At 48.6% G+C, this 19793-nt stretch overlaps 6 protein-coding genes across 6 annotated transcripts; 4 read left to right on the plus strand and 2 right to left on the minus strand.

Annotated features, from left to right (window-relative positions):
• Window positions 1-410: 410 nt before the first annotated feature.
• On the plus strand, window positions 411-1728 carry FOIG_09881 (uncharacterized protein). Its single transcript, XM_031210170.1, has one exon. It carries the CDS (start codon window positions 810-812, stop codon window positions 1494-1496), a length of 687 nt encoding a protein of 228 aa, XP_031060421.1. The 5' UTR covers window positions 411-809; the 3' UTR covers window positions 1497-1728.
• A 344-nt stretch (window positions 1729-2072) lies between these two features.
• FOIG_09882 (uncharacterized protein) lies at window positions 2073-6889 on the plus strand (the record flags this gene model as incomplete). The annotated part of the gene is made up of 6 exons (XM_031210171.1): window positions 2073-2193; window positions 2263-2747; window positions 2803-3203; window positions 3252-3793; window positions 3851-4821; window positions 4874-6889. 6 exons carry the CDS (start codon window positions 2073-2075, stop codon window positions 6887-6889), a joined length of 4536 nt encoding a protein of 1511 aa, XP_031060422.1.
• Window positions 6890-7720: 831 nt separating this feature from the next.
• On the minus strand, window positions 7721-9199 carry FOIG_09883 (uncharacterized protein). Its single transcript, XM_031210172.1, has one exon. It carries the CDS (start codon window positions 8979-8981, stop codon window positions 7905-7907), a length of 1077 nt encoding a protein of 358 aa, XP_031060423.1. The 5' UTR covers window positions 8982-9199; the 3' UTR covers window positions 7721-7904.
• A 3320-nt stretch (window positions 9200-12519) lies between these two features.
• FOIG_09884 (endo-1,4-beta-xylanase C) lies at window positions 12520-13956 on the plus strand. The gene is made up of 2 exons (XM_031210173.1): window positions 12520-13176; window positions 13229-13956. Exons 1-2 carry the CDS (start codon window positions 12730-12732, stop codon window positions 13766-13768), a joined length of 987 nt encoding a protein of 328 aa, XP_031060424.1. The 5' UTR covers window positions 12520-12729; the 3' UTR covers window positions 13769-13956.
• A 1153-nt stretch (window positions 13957-15109) lies between these two features.
• FOIG_09885 (uncharacterized protein) lies at window positions 15110-16739 on the plus strand (the record flags this gene model as incomplete). The annotated part of the gene is made up of 5 exons (XM_031210174.1): window positions 15110-15313; window positions 15360-15779; window positions 15823-16241; window positions 16287-16366; window positions 16417-16739. The coding sequence occupies 5 exons, from the start codon at window positions 15110-15112 to the stop codon at window positions 16737-16739; spliced, it is 1446 nt and encodes a 481-aa protein (XP_031060425.1).
• Window positions 16740-17618: 879 nt separating this feature from the next.
• FOIG_09886 (uncharacterized protein) lies at window positions 17619-18694 on the minus strand (the record flags this gene model as incomplete). Its single annotated transcript, XM_031210175.1, has 3 exons — window positions 17619-17972; window positions 18034-18385; window positions 18441-18694. 3 exons carry the CDS (start codon window positions 18692-18694, stop codon window positions 17619-17621), a joined length of 960 nt encoding a protein of 319 aa, XP_031060426.1.
• Between the last annotated feature and the right edge of the window lie 1099 nt (window positions 18695-19793).

Here is a 19793-nt window from a genome sequence, read left to right on the forward strand (position 1 = left end):
CTATACGCGGATAATAGAGTTCAATGAAGATAGTCTTTTCTATCCCTTGACATAGCGTGATGAACTCAGGTTCGTGTTGAAATGCGAGCCTCTCATTGGTTGTGATGTAAGCGGAAGTTATGTCGAGGCCTCAATCATGAGCAGTGGGGGACAGATTCGCCTATTGCAGGCAATGACATCCTACAAACCTTCTTCGCATTAGAAAAAGCTTATTCTTCATAGTGTTTCCAGGGACTGTTGTATTACCGACAGGGCTAGCGCAACGTGCCATCGCTGACAGCGGCCCGCAAAGCATACCAAGATGAAGCCCACGTGGGGGTTTCGGTGTGAGGCTATTTGCCCAATCGAACACCGAGCACGACCTTCAGAACTGACCTATAGCAACATTTCAATTACATGCACAGACTATTTAGACGGGTGGGTCGGAATCAAAGCGGATCTAATAATATGCAATATTCCAAAAAGGAACAGGAGAACATCAGACTATACTCAGTTAATCGACTCATTTAATACCGGCAGATGATGTGAGAGTCAACCCCCCAATCTATCGCGGATGAGGATAGGAGCGACGAGGATCAACTCGTGTTCTGTTTGTGGCTTGAGAGATATCATGGGTTGCTTCGAGTCGGCCGGTCGTGAACTGCCGAGAGTCGAGACCGACGATGAGTGAATTCGTGTCTGTCGAGATGAAGATGGGAAGGTCATCAAGTTGCGAGAGACTCGTCGGTAGTTGAGGAATTATTGAGTACCAAGTTCGGCGTCGAAGTTAAGGGCATCGTGAACGACAGGAACTACTTAAGACGGCATTCATGTCCACATTGTCAACTCACTCAACCATCACAGCATCTTCATTGACTCTCAAGCTCACTTCTCTACTCTCAACAAAGCCCCTTACAATGGCTCGCTTCATCCTCATCCTCGCCGCCCTGGCCACCGCTGCCTTCGCCAGCACTACCGCCAACAAGGCCCTCGAAAAGACCCCCGTCAAGGTCACCGAGGTCAACTACAAAGTCGGCGAGGTCTCCAAGTGCATCACCCTCTCTCATCTCCAAGCCCTCGGCCAAACCTTCACCAACCTCAACGCCACCGGCGACTACAAGCTCCCCGAGATCCCAACCACCTACATCAACGATCCCACCGCTTGCATCCCCGAGTCCCTCTTCGACCAGTACTTTGAGCCCATCGTCGCCATCTCCAAGGAGCAGAACCTTCTTGAGTCCTTCGACGCTGAGAAGGTTCACGGCCGTGATCTTGAGGTTCGCGCTCGCAACTGTCCTCAGATCAAGGATGCTGCTCTTGGCCGTGTTCACTCTTGGAGCTGTGATAGTGCGCCTCACCCTAGCTCTTGCCGATCTTGCGCAAACTTTTCTTCTATCAACTTTGTGGCTGCTTGTGTTGCTTGTGCGGCTAAGGCTAATCAGGAGAGCATCTTTTGCTGTGCTGCTGCGGCTACTACCTTTGCTACCTACTACTCTCAGGTCTGCCTTGAGAAGTAGGCCTGCCGGTTCTGTCTGTGGAATGAAAGGGGGAGAGGGGATGTCTTACTGTAGTCGCTCATTTGGTTGAGGATGGGTGATGTTTGTCTGATGTTAGTTTGCTGCGGCTGTGGGGATTAGATGAGTCTCTTCTCTATTCCCGTTCACTCCTTAGGTATAGCTTTCTAGTGGTATCGCCATGTTGTCTCCCAGACAACTGGTGCTTTGAATTAAATTACTTGTTTTCCGAATATGCCGATGGCATGCATCGCGACTTGTTCCAGATCTACACATCAATAATGAGAGACCCTAAAACCTTGGCCAAATACATAAAGAGTAACAGATCACTTGGGCAACCTTAGCCATCTTACCCCAAAAGGATTATTGCCAAGATGATCAGCATTCACATCTCTGTCAGTCAGTCTGTCAGCCTCTCGGATACGTGACCACTCGCGTTAAGACACAGTCCAGCTTTTATGTATGGCGCACTTCTGGGTCAAACTTCCCCTCTTCCAACTCACATATTCTCAACGCCCATTACTCGCGCTGGTTCTCGTAACCTACAGCTCTGGGCGACAAGTCCTAGGCTCGAGAATTATGTCGGATCCAAAACGGCCATCTTTTAGAGCCTTTATCAGGCGCCCCAACCCTGGAAAAGGAAACGAATCAAGCAGTGACTCTATGGGCACTCCTGCAAGCACGCCACCCGTTTCTCAAGGTTTGTGCCAGCCCGCCCAGGATCTATATCAATACCACGACAGGGCACATCACTGATGCCTCATCACAGACAGATTACCGGCTGATTTGCCGTCTGCATCAGCATCGTCGATGTCCGTACCTTCAGTGAATGTCGCAGTTACCAAAAATCCTCTACCAGAAAATGTCTCGGTTGGATGTTCAGCCTTGATGGCTGAACATGGCGATACCATATCGACAACTGATTATGAATGCAAAGATCAGCAAGTACGGTTCCAGCAACTTTGGAAGGAGGCAATTGATAATGCCAAAGCATCGAAAGACGGTGGAAAGTTGTCAGAAGTCATTCGAGTTCAGGAACAAGCTTCGGTAGAGGATGCTGAAATTACCCTGCCAGCCTTGATAAAAAGACTGGAGACTGAAATGAAGCGCTTTGACACACGGAAAAGGTTGGCTGAAGCGATGGAAAGGATTGTCCCGCATCTCAATCGATTCGCTGTTGTTGGTGATATCGCTGTTAGCACGAATCCCAACCCCGCTGCCCTCCCATGGGCCGCTGTACGCTTCCTTCTTCTGGTACATCATCCCCTCATTAGTGCCTGTACTATGAAGCCAAGCTAATTTTACTCAGAATCTTACTGCTGGGGAAGAGATCAGAGGCAAGGTTGTTGAAGGCATCGCCGAAATCACTGTTCAAGTCTTTGAATGCAGCGTTTACCACGAGCTTTACCTAGCTTCGCCGGCTTCCACAGACCTTCCTATCAATACAACCCTACGTCAGACAATTATCGATGCGCTGTCTCACTGTGTAAGGTTTCTTAGATTTGCTCTCCGTCGCCAACAAGCAGCAGCAAAGGCTTTCACAGATGTCTTTCGCCTAGAGGATTTTACTGGATATTTGAAAGACCTCCTTGTTTCGAAAGACAGGCTACATGATGCTAGTTCACTATGTGAAATGCATCATAGCTCCCAAAGCCGAGATCAACTCAGGTCTTTGCATGATTTAATGGTCGATATGAGGCTAGAGTCCAGGTATGAAGCAGGAGCGCTGTGTGCTGCTATAGTCTAACACGCTTCTAGTGAAAGGGAGGAAGAAAAGGTCCAGTCGCAGCTGAGAGATCTTCTTATCGATCCCAAAGATTGCTTCGATCATATTTATCATCAACACGACTCTTTCTGTCTTGAGGGAACGCGAGTACAGGTTCTTGATGACATAGAACAATGGGCTCACAATCCCTCAAGTCCGACCATCTGTTGGCTTCCAGGTCTTGCTGGTACAGGCAAGAGCACAATTTCTCGTACTATTTCTCGAAACCTAAAAACCAAAAGCCTCGGCGCCAGCTTTTTCTTCAAGAAAGGTGCAGGCAATCGAGGAAATGGCCGACATTTGTTCTCTATACTGGCATATCAACTCGCCTTACACCTCCCTCCCATCCTTCCCCATATCTTGGATGCTGTGAAGGAGGATCATTCGCTAACCATGGCACCTATTCAAATCCAGTGGCAGAAGCTCATCCTAAACCCACTTGTCAAATTGCAAGACGAGGGGCTTACCAAACCTATTGTTTTCGTTCTTGATGCGTTAGATGAATGTGACGAACAAGACCGCGGAGAGATCTTTCGTTTGCTACTGGCGACATGCCCGGGGATACTGAGAGTCTTTCTCACCAGCTGACCAGAGCTTGATATTATGGGTCACTTTGCCAATGAACCGCTTCACAGAGAAGTCGTGCTTCATAAACTCCAGGTTGGAACTATAGAAAGCGACTTCCGTGTTTACCTCCGCCAGGCTATGGAGAGTTTCGTGGTGGAATACAATCGCACTCATCACCAGAAGCATCTGCAGTTATCTTCAGATTGGCCGGGAGAGGAACGATTCCAGTTACTGCTTCACAAAGCCCTACCATTATTCATCGCAGCTGCGACTTTTGTGCGCATGATCTGTGATAGACACTGGGCAAAGAGTCCTGATTATAAAATTGACTTAATCATCGATAAGTCATCGAGAGTCAATTCTGCGTATGAGACTCTGTACAAGCCTGTCCTGAGCCTCATATTGAGCGGTGCACCTGATGAAGACCAGGATGAAGTTAAAAAGCGTTTTGTGGATATCATTGGCTCTCTTGTCTTGCTCGCGAATCCTCTGTCGATATTTCCACTAGCTAAGCTTCTGGGTGTTGATACATGGTCTATATCCAGCCAGGTCGACCCACTGCGTTCTGTGATCGATGTTCCTGAAGACGATAGCCCTCTCCAGCTACATCATCTTTCGTTCCGAGACTACATCCTTAGTCAATCTGCTGGGAATCTACAGGTGAGCGAAACGGAGACACAGGCCAGACTCGCAAGTAGATGTCTGGGCCTTATGCGAGGAACATTGAAGGTTGATATCTGTGGACTTTTGTCACCTGGGAAGAGTCACTCAGACATTGAACCATCTACTGTCGATGAGCATTTGTCCGTAGAGATCCAGTATGCATGTTTGTATTGGGTTCACCATTTAAAATCAACCGGTAGGCGTATTCATGACGACGATGATGCGTATAGCTTCCTTCAAAGTTTCTTTACGAACTGGCTTGAGGTTCTATGTCTCCTCAGAAGGGTTGACGACTCTCTCCGGATGCTCCAAGAGTTGCAGAGTGTGGTTGATGTAAGTAGCATCCGTAGACCCCATTTAACACCGACGCTCACGATTGCAACAGGAGGCTTCTGGACCACAAGTACTGCAATACATCCAAGATGCAATACAGTTCATTCGCTATTTCCGCGCCGGCATAGAAGAAACTCCTCTCCAGATATACCACTCCGAAACCATCTTCAGCCCAAGAGCAAGTATTGCTCCCACTCCACTCGAAGACCGTCACTACCCGGACTATATCATGCAGCCCTCCAACATAGATCCCAACTGGCCGCAAAGCCAAACTCTCCAGGTTCTTGATGAAAGACTCTCACAGATGGCCTTTCTGCCCGATAACAAGCTAGCCTCAATTAGGCACTTGGGAGAACTTAGAATTTGGGACCAGAGGTCATGTTCTCGTCTGCACAGCCTAAGCCACGGGTTTAAGCGGGGCGTTATAACGATTCTGGCGTGGTACAACAGCAGAATAATAGCAGTCGGATGGCCTGACATGATCAAGATTTGGAATCTTGACAGTGGTGCATGCGTTAGGAGTTTCCCCCTAACGCGTTGTTCTGGTACTGAAACTATCGCATTCTCTGATGATCGCAAGTTTATTTGCTCGATCTGCACGCGTGATCTTGAATGTATAGCGTTTATCCATAGTCTCGACACAGGGAAATGTGTTTCTGAATTTGAGATACCAGACAAACCCAGTCCTATACTCTTGTCACCGAAAGGTCAGTGGATAGCAGCTATTGCACAGAAATCTATGCTTCTTTCAGAGTGGAGTCATTCCACAAAGCTGTCCTGGACTGTCCTCGGACCTCAACAGGAGCATGATGTAGTAAGCTTCTCAAGCGACGGCACATTGGTCGCTTCACTATTATCGACATCGAAAATGGTCAAGGTATGGAGCACAGAGTCATACGAATGTCTTCACATGCTGAATTTTGAGACACCGATCGTCCATGACCAACTGGCTCTCAATCAAGACTGGTTGGTAATCAGTCTTGATAACTATCGGACTCTCGTCCTTGACATGAAGACAGGGGCCGTTTCCAAGACCGTGTGCAGTTACTTCAAGGCTGGACCTGTTATTTCAGACGACGGGACCTTACTCGCGGGCCAGTCGCTGGAAGGAGCCGTCAGGGTATGGGATCTTACATCAAGAACTTTGACGGACAGCACAGCCACCGAACAACCCATGGGGGTAGAATTGGTGACCCCTTGTAAGGATGATAACACCATACTCTCTCTTAGCTGGGGAAAAGTCAAGATCTGGGGTATGGAGAGTGCAATCTGCAAAGAAGAACTAGAACCAGAAGTCCACTTGGAGACCCAGACATTCATAGCAGCTGCGAGTGGTGCACCGGTATTTGCCATATTGAAAGACACAGCGGTTGAGATTTGGGACACCAACCCTCTACGTCATGTCAACACCTTCGAACGGACGTTCAGTTGTCTTGGAGAGCGTTATTACTGCCTGGCCATTTCTGCCAACGGTGAACGACTGGCTGTTGGGTCGTCAGAGCCAGGTACAGTTGAGATCTGGGATGTGAAAAATGCAGTTCTTCGGCAAACACTTGAAGTTCCGTTGGCAAACTTTCCTTGTATCGCTTTTTCACCGGACGCTGCCAAAATTGCCTACACTCTCTGGGAAACCATCGAGGTTCGCTGTCTCCCTGGACTCGAAACACTGACTGTTGAATCTGAGATTTATCGCGGAGTGTCATTCTTACGCACTCTGACTTTTCGTGGTGGACGACTTATAGGAGTATATATGAACACCCATGTGCAGGTCTGGGATGCATCTACAGGGGAAAGTATATTTCTTTTGCAGCCATCTCCGGAGCTCCCGCTATCCAACTTGGCGACCAGTTTTCTCAACACTGATGCGATTGTTCAAGGTGGTCGGGCTGGCGACGACGTACTGGGAACATATTACATTCATCAGGACCCTGCTTGGGTTATGAGGAAAGGTGAGAGGATCCTCTGGCTGCCACCAGATTACAGACCCGGGTCCGTATACATGTCAGGAACGGCGATGGTCCTGGGAACTTTTTCTGGGCATGTATTATTCCTGTACCTGAAGGAATAGGATCACAGCGTAATGAGTCCATACTTAAGATTACTACTCCTAATATTGGACATTGGCGGATGAATAACCCCTGATGTGCGATTGGCCTTGGCTACGAATAAAGTTGTTCCAAGACCAAGCGAGACGTCTGAATTTACCCACGAATAAGAATTACTCGTTAAAGAAGTTCCCGCCAGGTGCCGTTTTCTAAAACAAGCTAACTAACGCAGGGGCAATAACTTACCCCCTGTTGAAATTCCCGACTAAGCCCAGACCGGGACTTGTTTGCGAATTACAGACCCGTACAATTTCCCATCGGTTATAGACGATATTGAAACATATTACCGACTAAAACACCGATTACCGAGGCTCTTTGTTATCATCCACCCCAAATATGTCGATGTGGATGGGGATTGATGAGTTTGGTCATCGGAATTAGAGACGAGTTGAATGGCTCCCTCTTTGCATGGCGAAGGGGTTCTGGTCGCGAACGCTCCTTTTCGTGTCAGACCGCGCTGTGGCGGTATTAGGTGATATCAGAAATTAGACCCATGTCATCACACTGCATTCCATGAGAATGTTAGCGCTAGCCCGGGCTGTCGAGACCCGCGGACTTAATGTGATGCCAAATACGAAAATTCACCAAAATGCGGCACGAGAACTGAATTGACTAATCTTCGTAGAAGACCAATATTTATTCGTAGAGATGATACAAGCTTTTGTCTCTGTTACGCGGTACTCGTCTCTTAGTAGCTAAACATCTGCAAACTAGGGGCATTAGAGATTCGGTATTCGAACAGCATCAGCTGCCGGCAGATATTCACCAATAATTGGTCCAGGAGTTCAGCCAGGAAGATTATATTTACAAGAAGCTTATCTAGTTTACAATGAAAGCTGAAGCAAAGTGTCTTTCTTATCAAGTCCAGAATACCATTTTTCCTCCAAGACGCCAGCGTATGACATGACTTCAAAACACCACGCCCAGCGTGCATCATGTCAAATTACTGACATCTAATCATTTTCTCACTGCACACACTTAGAAACGGTGAGCAGCGAAGTGGCGAGCGTGGCGGCGGGCCTTGGAAGAACCAGAAGAGCATCCGTTGCTGGCACCGTTACCGGCAGAGGGGAGAGGAGTGGTCTCAGCGGCAACAGGGGTAGGCTGGGGAGTGGTCTCAGCAGAGTCGGGAACGTCAGGGACAACGGGAGCCTGAGAAGACTCGGGAGCAGAGGTAGGAGCGGAAGAAGGAGCAGCGGAACCCTCGGTGGGAGAAGCATCAGAGCCAGAGTCAGAGCCAGAGTCGGAACCAGAGTCAGCACCGCCCTCAACAGTCTTGGTGACATCGCCACCAGCACCATCAGCGCTACCGCGGATAGTACCACCGGGGATAACATCGGGACCAGGCATGACATCATAAGAGGTAGAGCTTCCCCAGAGACTGAAGTTGACAGCAGCGTCGTCCTGCTTGTAGACACCGGGGATAGAGACAGAAGTACCAGGGATGGTGGTGGCGCTGTTACCAGAGACCTCAACCTGAGCACAGGCATAGTAGAACTCAGCCTGGCCATCGTGAGCACCGTGAAGAGCAATGTGCTCACCACGGATGAGGTACTGTCCATCAGGAAGAGTGGAAGGAATCTTGAAGTGGACAGAGTCCTCATCCCAAGAGCACCAAGCAGTTGAGCGGAGAGACTCAGCGTTGCCAGACTTGCAGATCAAAGCCTGGTGAATCTTGTACCACTTCAGGTCATAAGGGCTGTCACTAGTAGCGTCCTTGACAGGAGCAGCGTAGACCTGGATAGGACCGGGGTGCTGCATTCCAGTACCGCCGAAAGCCTGCTTAAGACCAATCTCATCACCGGCCTTGACCTTGAAGACGTTGGCAGAGGGGGTAGAGCCCTTGTTGCAAGTGAAGTCCTTGTCGGTGGGAGAGATGGAACCATCGGGAATGCCCTTGAACTTGGTGGGCATGTAGCCGTTCTGGTGCTTGCGGATGTACTCGTTATCAGTGCCCTGTTGGACGCCAGCGAGGGTGAGCTTGTCGAAGGTGTAGTGAGCGCTGACGGCGGAGGCCAGGCTGAGAAGAGCGGAAACGTAAGTGGTGGTCTTCATGGTGAAATGATTGGAATAGTAAAGTCGCAAGCGAACTTGGTATAATGAAAGTGAAATTTAAAGAATGAGAAGAGAGACTAGCTCTTTGAAACGAATGGAATGGACTGATTGGAAAAAGATGCTGCTTCTCAGCCTGGAGGGTTAGTTGAAGATGTTTATATACCAGCTCATCATCTTCGTGTTGTGGGAGTCGTCGTTCGGGACAAGGATTTGTTCAAGGTTTGGCGCCAGCTTGCTTTACCATTTACGCTTAACTCTGTCTCAAGTTGTTAAAAACACACAAGGTTCATGGCGGCCTGTTTGCCATGTCCCGTCTTGGCTTGAACCGTGGAATTTTTCCATCTGTTTCCACCTGTTGCCGTGTTTCAATGATGGACCTTCAATTTTACTCCAGACGTTTAGTTTCTCGGCGGATCAACGTGATTTGCTGAGGTCCCTCGTTCTTAGTTTCGTCTTGTTTCGATGACAGGGGAGGTTTTGCTGACTTGGGAATTAGTAATTGGGTTTGGCCAATGAGATGCGTCAGTGAGATATGGTCTTATCGTTATCGTGCGGCTCCGTGAATGGAGGTGCTAGACAGAAGCTAATATGTTGTACCTGCAGTGTGATTGATATCTAATGTTATTTAGGGTTTATACCTGAGAATAACCATACAGGTGTGCTAACCTCAACACATGTCGTCATTCGTCGTAGAGACTCACTAACAGGTCCCCTCTGTTTCACGTATATTAATCTTATTATGATAAACTGTGAGGTACCATCCCCCACCACTTCAGACATTTCAACCATTCTAATATCGGCTAGTCAGCGTAGCTGTGGCTTGCCTCCTGACACTAATCCAAATTGAGCTTAATTTCTGTTTGACATCTTTCAAGGTCCCGACTCATTGGAACGATGTCTGTTCTCAAGACAAGGATTATCGGATCAGGCCATTGCTTTCTTGTCGCACCTCTTCAGGTAGGCAGTTCGTATTGACATGAAGCCCCTTGAGCATTGCTTCAGCTTCCGGTGGCATGAAGGGAAGAACAAACAGCTTTGCAAAGCTGACGCAGATCATAATGTCACTATAATGGGAGCATGTTCGCATGCAGTCCAAGCAAGCGAATTCTTGTAGTGATGTACTCAACAAGGTTCTCTCAGCTTATGGTTTACGATAAGCGCGTCCCTCATAGGTTGAACCACGATCAGAGCACAGAGCAGCCATCATACTCTTCATCCGGCATAGCTCACGTACAGTGGTCATATCAGAGACCATTCACGGGGGAATCACGGAGCCGCCATGACCAGTGCAGATGCAGCTAAGCGCTCCCGTAGATGAAAGCCGCCAATCAAGCCACTAGTATTGAAGGTTCAAGATGCGTATGGGCTACGGAAGGATGTGCGGGCAAATTGAGGGGAGCAGCATCTCATTACACAAAGCATGGGTATGCAGTCGAGGCAAGACATGACGCGCAGAATACACTTTCGCATACCTATCAGACAGGCTTGGCATTACGACTGATTACGTGGCATAGGAATCAGGAGTGAGAGATAGGGGGAGAGTTTGGAGGTACTGCATCGATGCAAAGTGGATAATCCGGTGAGGGAAATGTGTTATTTGCAGTTGAGACCTGTGGCTGAGAGCTTACGATCACCACACAGAACTCTGTGGATAATCCGACATCACTGGCTATCGATGTGACTGCCACTACGAATTTCCAGGAGCATGTCTGTTGCCTATGCATCCAGGTACTTACAGTGCGTTTGAGTTTCTTGAACTCTAGCTATAGAGTTTGACTACGACTTTACAGACGGGCGCAAGTGACTTTTTCTCTGACATGATGTCAACTTTGGGATGAGACTGTTGCAGACAATTCCTCACTTCGCTGAGTACGCTTTTTAGACATGCATGTTCTCACTGTTCTTCTGGTGCGATATCAGGAGTTGAAGTCTTGCATCACAGCCTCTCTCTGACTATTGAAGTGCTATGGTGAAGACGTTGGTGTAGTTTTGCTGAAGCTGGAAGGTGGATATGAAAGCTGATTGACGGCTTGGTGAAGTCAAAACAGTGTTCTGTCTATAGAGTCGAAATGCTGCGTCTTATGGTTGGAGAATGATTTCTGTAGCTGGAGGTTAAGGGGCAGTTCTGGAGAAGGAAGAGAGTCGGACTCTTGGTATTTATACTCCCGTCATTCCCGCGGCAGTGGAAGTCATCGATAATAAAGTGTGTTCGGTTCTGGTGGGGCATGACATAAAATAGAGCAGAGGTGAAGCATCGCTCAATATCTTACCCTACATTCCAACAGAAAAATCTTTATTACAGCAATGCTTTATCGGCAATTGGTTAGTTCAATTGATCTTCTTCACTCTAATATTGATTTATCTACAATCCCTCTGTGAGTCTTACAAATCCTATCACCGATGGAAAAGACTACGTGTCAAGCTGTAAATAAGGTGAAAGATGACAAGTCCTTGAACATCGCATCACAAATCTCATAGGCGCGGTAATCGTAGAGGCGCAGTGAATGATGACATTACTGAATTCATCCACCAGCATATTGAGCATAGTCCTTCAATGCGACGTTGATGCACTCATTCTTCTCTCTTTGGAGGAAGATTAATCTTGACATGACTATCATGCAACGTCTATTCAGCCTTGAAAGATCACGAGATATCATGAATAGAAGATCCGGTAATATTCACTTCACCCGGTGAACCCCAGCTGATGCGCGCCTGTCAAACCCGTAGCTGAATGCCGCTCAGACAATCATCATTACAACCTACTATAAAGATGAAACCAGAATCGAGCAAGTTATCCAACTCTCCGTGCCGGTATCCGTTTACCCAGCCCTCGCGATTGGTGGCTTTACGCGGAGAAATATTACCCCAAGATGATTCTCGATTCGGCAGAAATCTAGAATATCACCACCACCCCATACATGAAACACGACCCACGTGTTTCCCGTGGGAACGAGTTCAGGAACGAGGAGTATCTGGCTCGTGCACATTTAGCTGATACGGGATTGGTCTCACTTCTCATGGGGCCTATTCAGCCGAAATGAGACCCCTGCCAGCCCTGCTAGCACTGTCGTTGTGGGGCGTTTGTAAGAACTGACACATACTAGCTCCCTTCAGCTTTGACATTTGAGTTTTTGTTCGAGTTTCACCTGAAGTTGAAGAAAACAAGTACGCCAAGTAAACAGAATATCGTCTCAACTCTGTCGATCTCCTGGCTATGGACAGAGTGACACGAAACAAAACGTACCATTTAGTCGTACATCAAGATGACGGTGAGTTCAAAGTAAAGGCCCGAATTACGGGTCGTGAATATGCACCCCAGAAACAATGCAATGCAAAAATCAAGGCATGCCAAAAGTTCCGTTAATTTGGAGATTATCCAGGAGATAGAGCCGCCTCGACTCGGGCACCCCTGTCTCGGCATAACTCTTTCCAACGACAATCTATCTCGAAACAGCCCTAGGTACTCGGAGCACCGTCCGAATACTGAGAAGGGGCTAGCTCAATCGGACAAACCAATCCCGGGCATTGACTCTTTCGAGAAAACTATCGTACTGCTATAGGACAAGGGACTGACATGATCAAGATGTATAAGATGATCTAGCCCACCCTCTCTTGGCACTTGGCATTCCCATCACTCAAACAACTACATTCATTACAACACCTTCACAGCTTCATTCACCGTTTGCAGGTCAATCAAACGTCTTATCTTTCTTTGTCACATATCTCTACATCAAGAACTTCTTCCAAAATGAAGCTGTCTTCCTTCCTCTACACCGCCTCGCTGGTCGCGGCCATTCCCACCGCCATCGAGCCCCGCCAGGCCTCCGACAGCATCAACAAGCTGATCAAGAACAAGGGCAAGCTCTACTACGGAACCATCACCGACCCCAACCTGCTCGGCGTCGCAAAGGACACCGCCATCATCAAGGCCGACTTTGGCGCCGTCACCCCCGAGAACTCGGGCAAGTGGGATGCCACCGAGCCCAGCCAGGGCAAGTTCAACTTCGGCAGCTTCGACCAGGTCGTCAACTTTGCTCAGCAGAATGGCCTCAAGGTCCGAGGTCACACTCTGGTCTGGCACTCCCAGCTCCCTCAGTGGGTTAAGAACATCAACGACAAGGCTACTTTGACCAAGGTTATTGAGAACCACGTCACCAACGTCGTTGGACGCTACAAGGGCAAGATCTACGCCTGGGTATGCTTTCTTCACTCGGACTTCTTATAAATGGCTTTGCTAACATGTTCAGGACGTCGTCAACGAGATCTTCGACTGGGACGGTACCCTCCGAAAGGACTCTCACTTCAACAACGTCTTCGGCAACGACGACTACGTTGGCATTGCCTTCCGCGCTGCCCGCAAGGCTGACCCCAATGCCAAGCTGTACATCAACGACTACAGCCTCGACTCCGGCAGCGCCTCCAAGGTCACCAAGGGCATGGTTCCCTCCGTCAAGAAGTGGCTCAGCCAGGGCGTCCCCGTCGACGGTATTGGTTCTCAGACTCACCTTGACCCCGGTGCCGCTGGCCAAATCCAGGGTGCTCTCACTGCCCTCGCCAACTCTGGTGTCAAGGAGGTTGCCATCACCGAGCTCGACATCCGCACTGCCCCCGCCAACGACTACGCCACCGTCACCAAGGCCTGCCTCAACGTCCCCAAGTGCATTGGTATCACCGTCTGGGGCGTATCTGACAAGAACTCTTGGCGCAAGGAGCACGACAGCCTTCTGTTCGATGCTAACTACAACCCCAAGGCTGCTTACACTGCTGTTGTCAACGCTCTCCGCTAAATGTGGCTTGCGTGACAGGATCAGATCTCTGGTCTTGAAGGGGAGCATCGTTGCAGTTGCTTTTGGTCATCACCGTATTCTTCTTTTATAACTCTGTATATAGTTGTTTGTTTGTACAAAATCTCGACAAATGGTAACTGCTTAGTCGGTTGTTGGAAGATAGCTGGGCTAGTAGTCAATACATACCCTTACCATTAAAACATCTGTTCTCTGTGATTCACCTGCCCTCGATGTCTTGATTAATGTAGTATAATGCACTTTCGGCAAGACTAATGAGTGAGATAAAAGTAGCATGTGTGAAAATAGTCCTTCAGATGAGAGTGTTGTTACTAACGGTGCCCAGGTGCAGTGACGTTCAAGACTCAGCCGTAATCAAAAGACATCCGATTCAGGCTGCTGTAACGCCGGTAGTTGAAGATGGCTTGGCCCGTCCGCCAAGATCTTGTCGTGATAGCGGACGAGAAAGTTCCGGCAGACATTGTCTGTTTCTGGATCGCGGTAGCCAACCGGCAAGTATTCGACAATCTGCCCCGGAGCTGCAGTGCCACCACGATCCGGAAGCTAGATGAAGAGCCGGAAACATGATGATCTGATCTAATGGGGAAGACTGCATACTTGGCGTTTCTGGGCATTTGCGGGGATATGCATCCTCATATGGGCCAGCGAGTCTGGGCGTTGGGGTTTCCAGACTAGAGCGAAACGACTGGCTTGTCCACAGTGACGACCGGTATGCATCGCTCGTATATCCCTCTCTGCACTCGTTAGACCAAACTCAGATTGACCCTCTATCTCGCTCCTTTTCGTTATCTCTTCTAGCCACTTCAGCCACAAACTATATTTTCTCAAATACGACCTATCACTACCGACATATCTCGAGAAACTTGATAGGCAGCGACGCCAACACGGGAAATAATTCGCTCAAGACAATGACGATATTCTCGCCAAGACATCTTCAACACTGATTTCGCCCAAACACCTTCCAAGAAAGCCTTAGCTTGCACATTTAAGCATGATTTTAAGCGTCTTTACCCCGCCTGCCAAGATGATCTTGGCGTGGAGGAGGAGGGGATTAAAGTTCTTCGAGAAAAACGCCATCCAATGGATTTTTCGTATTAGGGATCCCCGCATTGCTTTACGGGCGCATGGCTGATGAGATACGGTATTTTGCGGATTGACGTCAACGAGTGAGATGCAATGGAACTTGATGTTGGGGAGGATTGTAACTGCATGATGGAATGGCAGCATTGTGATCGCTGGGTGGGGCTGTGTATAAAGAGGGAGATCGCCCTCGCATTGTATGGCGGTCATCTGCTAACTCAATACAACAAAAACAACAACAACATGGATGCTCGTCACTCTTTGGACAAACGAGACAAAGACCCCGGGGCTCTCGATGAGGTCGAGGAGGTCCTCAAGACAGCCCCTCAAGCACGCGATTATTCAGGCGCACATGAGAAGACTGACCCCCGTGAGATCGCCCTCGTGCGAAAGCTCGACTGGTGGATCATGCCTATTCTCTGGCTGATGTATTGGCTCAACTACCTCGTTAGTTTCTCCATCAAGTATCTTTTCGTGAATGCTGACCTTCCAGGACCGAAATGCCATCGCTCTCGCTCGACTCAACACCATCGAAAAAGACCTGAACCTCACCGGTTCCCAATATCAGACTTGCGTGTCGATCCTCTTTGCAGGTTATGTCATTGTTGGTATTCCAGCGAACATGGTGGTTACTCGCGTTCGACCGAGCATCTGGATGGCGTCATGTATGACGGTCTGGGCTATTATCAGTGGCTTGACGGCGTTGAGTCGTAACTATACCGGTTTGCTGCTCACGCGCTTCTTCTTGGGCATTACTGAGGCGCCATATTATCCTGGTGCACTGTATATCCTTGCGAGATTCTACACTCGTAAGGAACTTGCAACTCGTATCTCGATTCTGTACACCGGAAATATTCTTGCCACAGCGTTTGCAGGATTGATCGCCCTTGGCATCTTTGAGATGGATGGGATGGTACGTCGTCAACCCCATCACTCCACGTCCACTAACATACCAGGCTAATCTTGCTGGCTGGCAATGGCTCTTCATCATCCAAGGCGCCGTAACCCTCGTCATCGCAATACTCGGTTTCTTCATCCTCCCCGATGAGCCCCTCACAACACACTGGTTGACCGAACAGGAACGCCAACTAGCCCATGAGCGAACCCAGCGCGACACCGTAGGGAATGCCGGCGAGTCAACAAGCTTCTCTGGCATTCGTGAAGCAGCGAAAGATCCCAAGGTTTGGCTTTTCGTCGTCATGCAGCATTGTCATCTCGGTGCGAATGGGTTCAAGAATTTCTTCCCGACTGCTGTGAAGACGCTGGGGTTCAATCAGACTATTACCCTGGTTTTGACGTGTCCGCCGTATTTGATTGCGGGGGCAATTTCGATTGCTTGGTCTTGGTCTTCTGGAAGGTTTAATGAGAGGACATGGTGAGTTTGCTTGGCTTGAGGATTGTGTTGGTGCTGACTGTTTAGGCATATTACCATCGCCAAGGCTGTCGCAGTCTTTGGCTTCATTCTTGGTTGTGCGACGCTCAACACTGGTGCTCGATACTGTAAGTTCCCAAGTATCTCAAAGTGAAAGCATCGACACTAACGAGTGTAGTCGCAATGTGCGTCTTTTCGATCGGTACCTACGCAGTCAACAGTATCATCCTCGGCTGGGTCTCTGCTACTTGCTCCCAAACTAAAGAGAAGAAAGCTTGTTCCCTGGCCATTGTTAACTGTATCGCTGTCGCATCGTTCATCTGGACTCCATACATGTGGCCTTCTTCCGATGAACCTCGTTACACCATGGCCATGTCTTCAAGCGCTGCGTTGAGTGTCGCAACTGCAATTGGTGCGTGGGGTATGAGGCTCTGGCTCATGCAGGAGAATAAGAAGATCAGGCAGTCTGAGAATGAGTCAACGCTATACTACGCGTACTAAGGAGTGGTTGAAATTTGGAAGTCAAACCGAGGCTCTGAGCCTGCATGGGATGGCAAGGAAGGTTGTTCAAAGTTCTCCTTCAGTACATGCAGCCTTGTACTGTGGTATAAGGCAGCTTCATGAAGTGAACTCTGTCCAAATCCCCATGGCTAGAAGTGTGTCTCTCCTGAATGAAGGCAACATATCCGAAAGTGTACCGAATCTTGTCCTTGATAAACGCGAATGACTCCCTGTACGCGTAGCCCCTCCTCAAAAAGGTAAAAGCAAATTGGCAAGTGTATGCCAGTTTGGCAATAAAATCCGATATCTTGCATGTTCAGTCTTCGATGTGGATCATCCGTCTGGTATGCTGCCTGAGGTGTGACTTTGAGTTGATAGACCTCGGCAGCTGATTCTTGCCTCGCCTACCTTACCTCGTGGATCACCCATCATTTTACCCAACACCGTAGTCTAATGGCCCCTGTGCACCGTGCTCAGTACCCTCAGGCCGGCATTGTCGGCATGCACAGATATGTGAGGTTATCACGTTCGTGGACATGTATAGCAAATGTTGTACATTCCGTCCAAAACTGTAAAACTATGAATAAAACAGTAGCAAATTTGTCGTCCTTGATGATGGCATTCTATCCGATGTTGTACGCGATCCTTGTCGTAATAAAAGAAATAACCCCAGCGCACGTATCTCCCGGGTCCAAATCCACGATGTGCCGATAAATCCACCGAAAATAAACGCAATTCGCCATGGAACGCCACCCAAAAAGAAGCAGAAAAGCCCTTGCAGTCGTCAACCGTGCACCGTGCTTGATGGATCATCCACTGCCCCGAAATCGGTAAGTCAATATTCCACCGTGCACCGTGCATCATGCCATACTTGGACGTCTAAGCGAAGAAATTTTCGAATTCGTCATCAATTTCCTGTTGATCTGTCTTCCAGGTGACCTCCATATTTGGTTCCCCGGGCTTTCTGACGCCATGGCAGTAGACAGAAGGCTGAGCTCTGATACAGAGCTGCTCGAGACGGGGAAGCAAGCTGGACATGTTGCCGACGAGCTTGGAGTACCACTCAGACATTCCATCTGGATTCGCCCATGGTGCAGTGGACCATGGGTTCCATTCGCCAGGTTCATTACAATATTTGCGCGTTCCGAGTGTGTCCTCAGAGAGCACGAAAGCAAACCGGGTCAGTTTCGGCATTGACTTGAGGGCCATGATTACCTTCATGATCATGGTGTTCTGTACGTGGGTGTCAGTTGTGAGCGTTCAGGATATATCAAGCACGGTGCAGAATACTCACTAGGTCCACCTTATCCGTGGCTTTTCGGAATTGATGCTGTCCCCATGTAAACTTGGGGTTGAGAAACTCGCCCAGAACTGAACACTCAAGCTTCTTGAAGTTGATGCCGACATTGTTCAGGAACCTGGTCGCCAGTCTTGGGTTGGGTCCGGTTTCTGGCATCCTGCGGAGATCGACAAACGCAAGTCTCTTGATATGAGGAGCTTGTGCCTCCAACACCTTGTAGAAGTCATAGGTAGTCACTGTGACCTTCTGGAGGCTGGTCGCCTTGCGACAGAATCTACCCACAAGCCTATGGATTCGAAGAGACGGCGTGATCATTTGAGATGGCTCTGGCTTGAAGAAGACATGTCTGCGAGTCATTCTGTTAGCGAGAACGAACCAAAGTTGGACATGAAGGCACTTACTTGACGTGTTGGGACATGGGCCCAGATGGAGAATGAGGATGATCCTTCAAGAGCGACACCAGTCTTGAGGTCATCTGGGGCACATTCCCGGTAACTGTGACTCTGGAAGCAGTCTGGGGAAGGAAGACCAGCCGAAGTCTCTTGCAGACGAGAGTCAGAGTCTTCAGAGTCTCGCGGTCCATGTCCTCCGTGGTGATCAGCAGGAGCTCTATCGGAATACGATCAAGAGCAGCATTGGGGTGACGGTTCGCCATGATTCAAATGCGAAGGGATAATTGTTCTGGATGAGCTTTGGATTTGGAATGATGCTGAATGCTAGTGATTGGAGGAGGATATTGTGAGGTTCAGTGTAGTTGGATGAAGGATGTAAAGTCAAAGTTGGTGTGAATGGGGAGTGCGAGAAGGAGGAGTGATGAGGATGAAGAGATAAAAGAAGGATGACTTAAAAGGGAGGATTATTGAATGAGGATAAAGCGAAAAAGATGATGATGAGGGAGATAAATTCAAGATGAGAAGGTCGAATAAAACAATTACTCTAAATCTTGATGAGCAGCGGCACCATAGAGAAGTGAGTGAGTGAATCACCATCAAACAGCAGCTCACTACTTTCGCGGCACTACACAGACCCGATGCAAAAGACTACTCAGTGAGCCAGACTCAAGTTGCGAAGCAAGTGGGGTAGTCATCGTGTTACACTTATGATGTTCTGTGCATATATCATGATCCAGAGCACAAATCAATTCAGGAGAATGAAGAGTTTGCTTGTCATTCTAAACCCGTATAGCATGTGACCAAGTCTTGTCCAGGTTTGTGATCTTGCAGTAGTGAATAGCTCAATATACTCAACGGCATCTTTGTGATTGCCCTTGTTTTCCCTGTGTCGATGATCGAACATCCTGTCATCCAGCAGCTCACAATGTCACTCCGCTAGCCACATGACGAGTCTATCAGTCTTTAATTGACATAGATTTGATTCCAAATAAGAGAGACATATACCGTTCTTGATCAATGGAATAATGCTGCAGCTGAATTCATCATGCGCTTCCAGACCAATTTCACCACTCAGCCGTGATGATGCAGATTCTGTCGAGAGGCGAGAAACACTGGCTAAAAAAAGCCCCGACATCTGCCCCCATACTTTACAAGACCCTGGTGAGCTTGTATTCTTGGAATTGAAGGGTTTTACATGTTACTTGGGGACAGCCAACTTAGTTCAACTCCATTGGTATGGTGGCAAGTCAGACGTAGGTTTTTAATGTCGCGATTCGGCAGTAAGCTGAAAATTGCACCGATCCACTCAACGGGTGGGCGTCGGAGCCCAATTGGGGAACCTTGGTTATTCCTCGTAGGCAT

The sequence above is a fragment of the Fusarium odoratissimum genome (assembly GCF_000260195.1).
Source record: "Fusarium odoratissimum NRRL 54006 unplaced genomic scaffold supercont1.16, whole genome shotgun sequence".
In the NCBI taxonomy this organism is placed as follows: Eukaryota; Fungi; Ascomycota; class Sordariomycetes; order Hypocreales; family Nectriaceae; genus Fusarium; species Fusarium odoratissimum.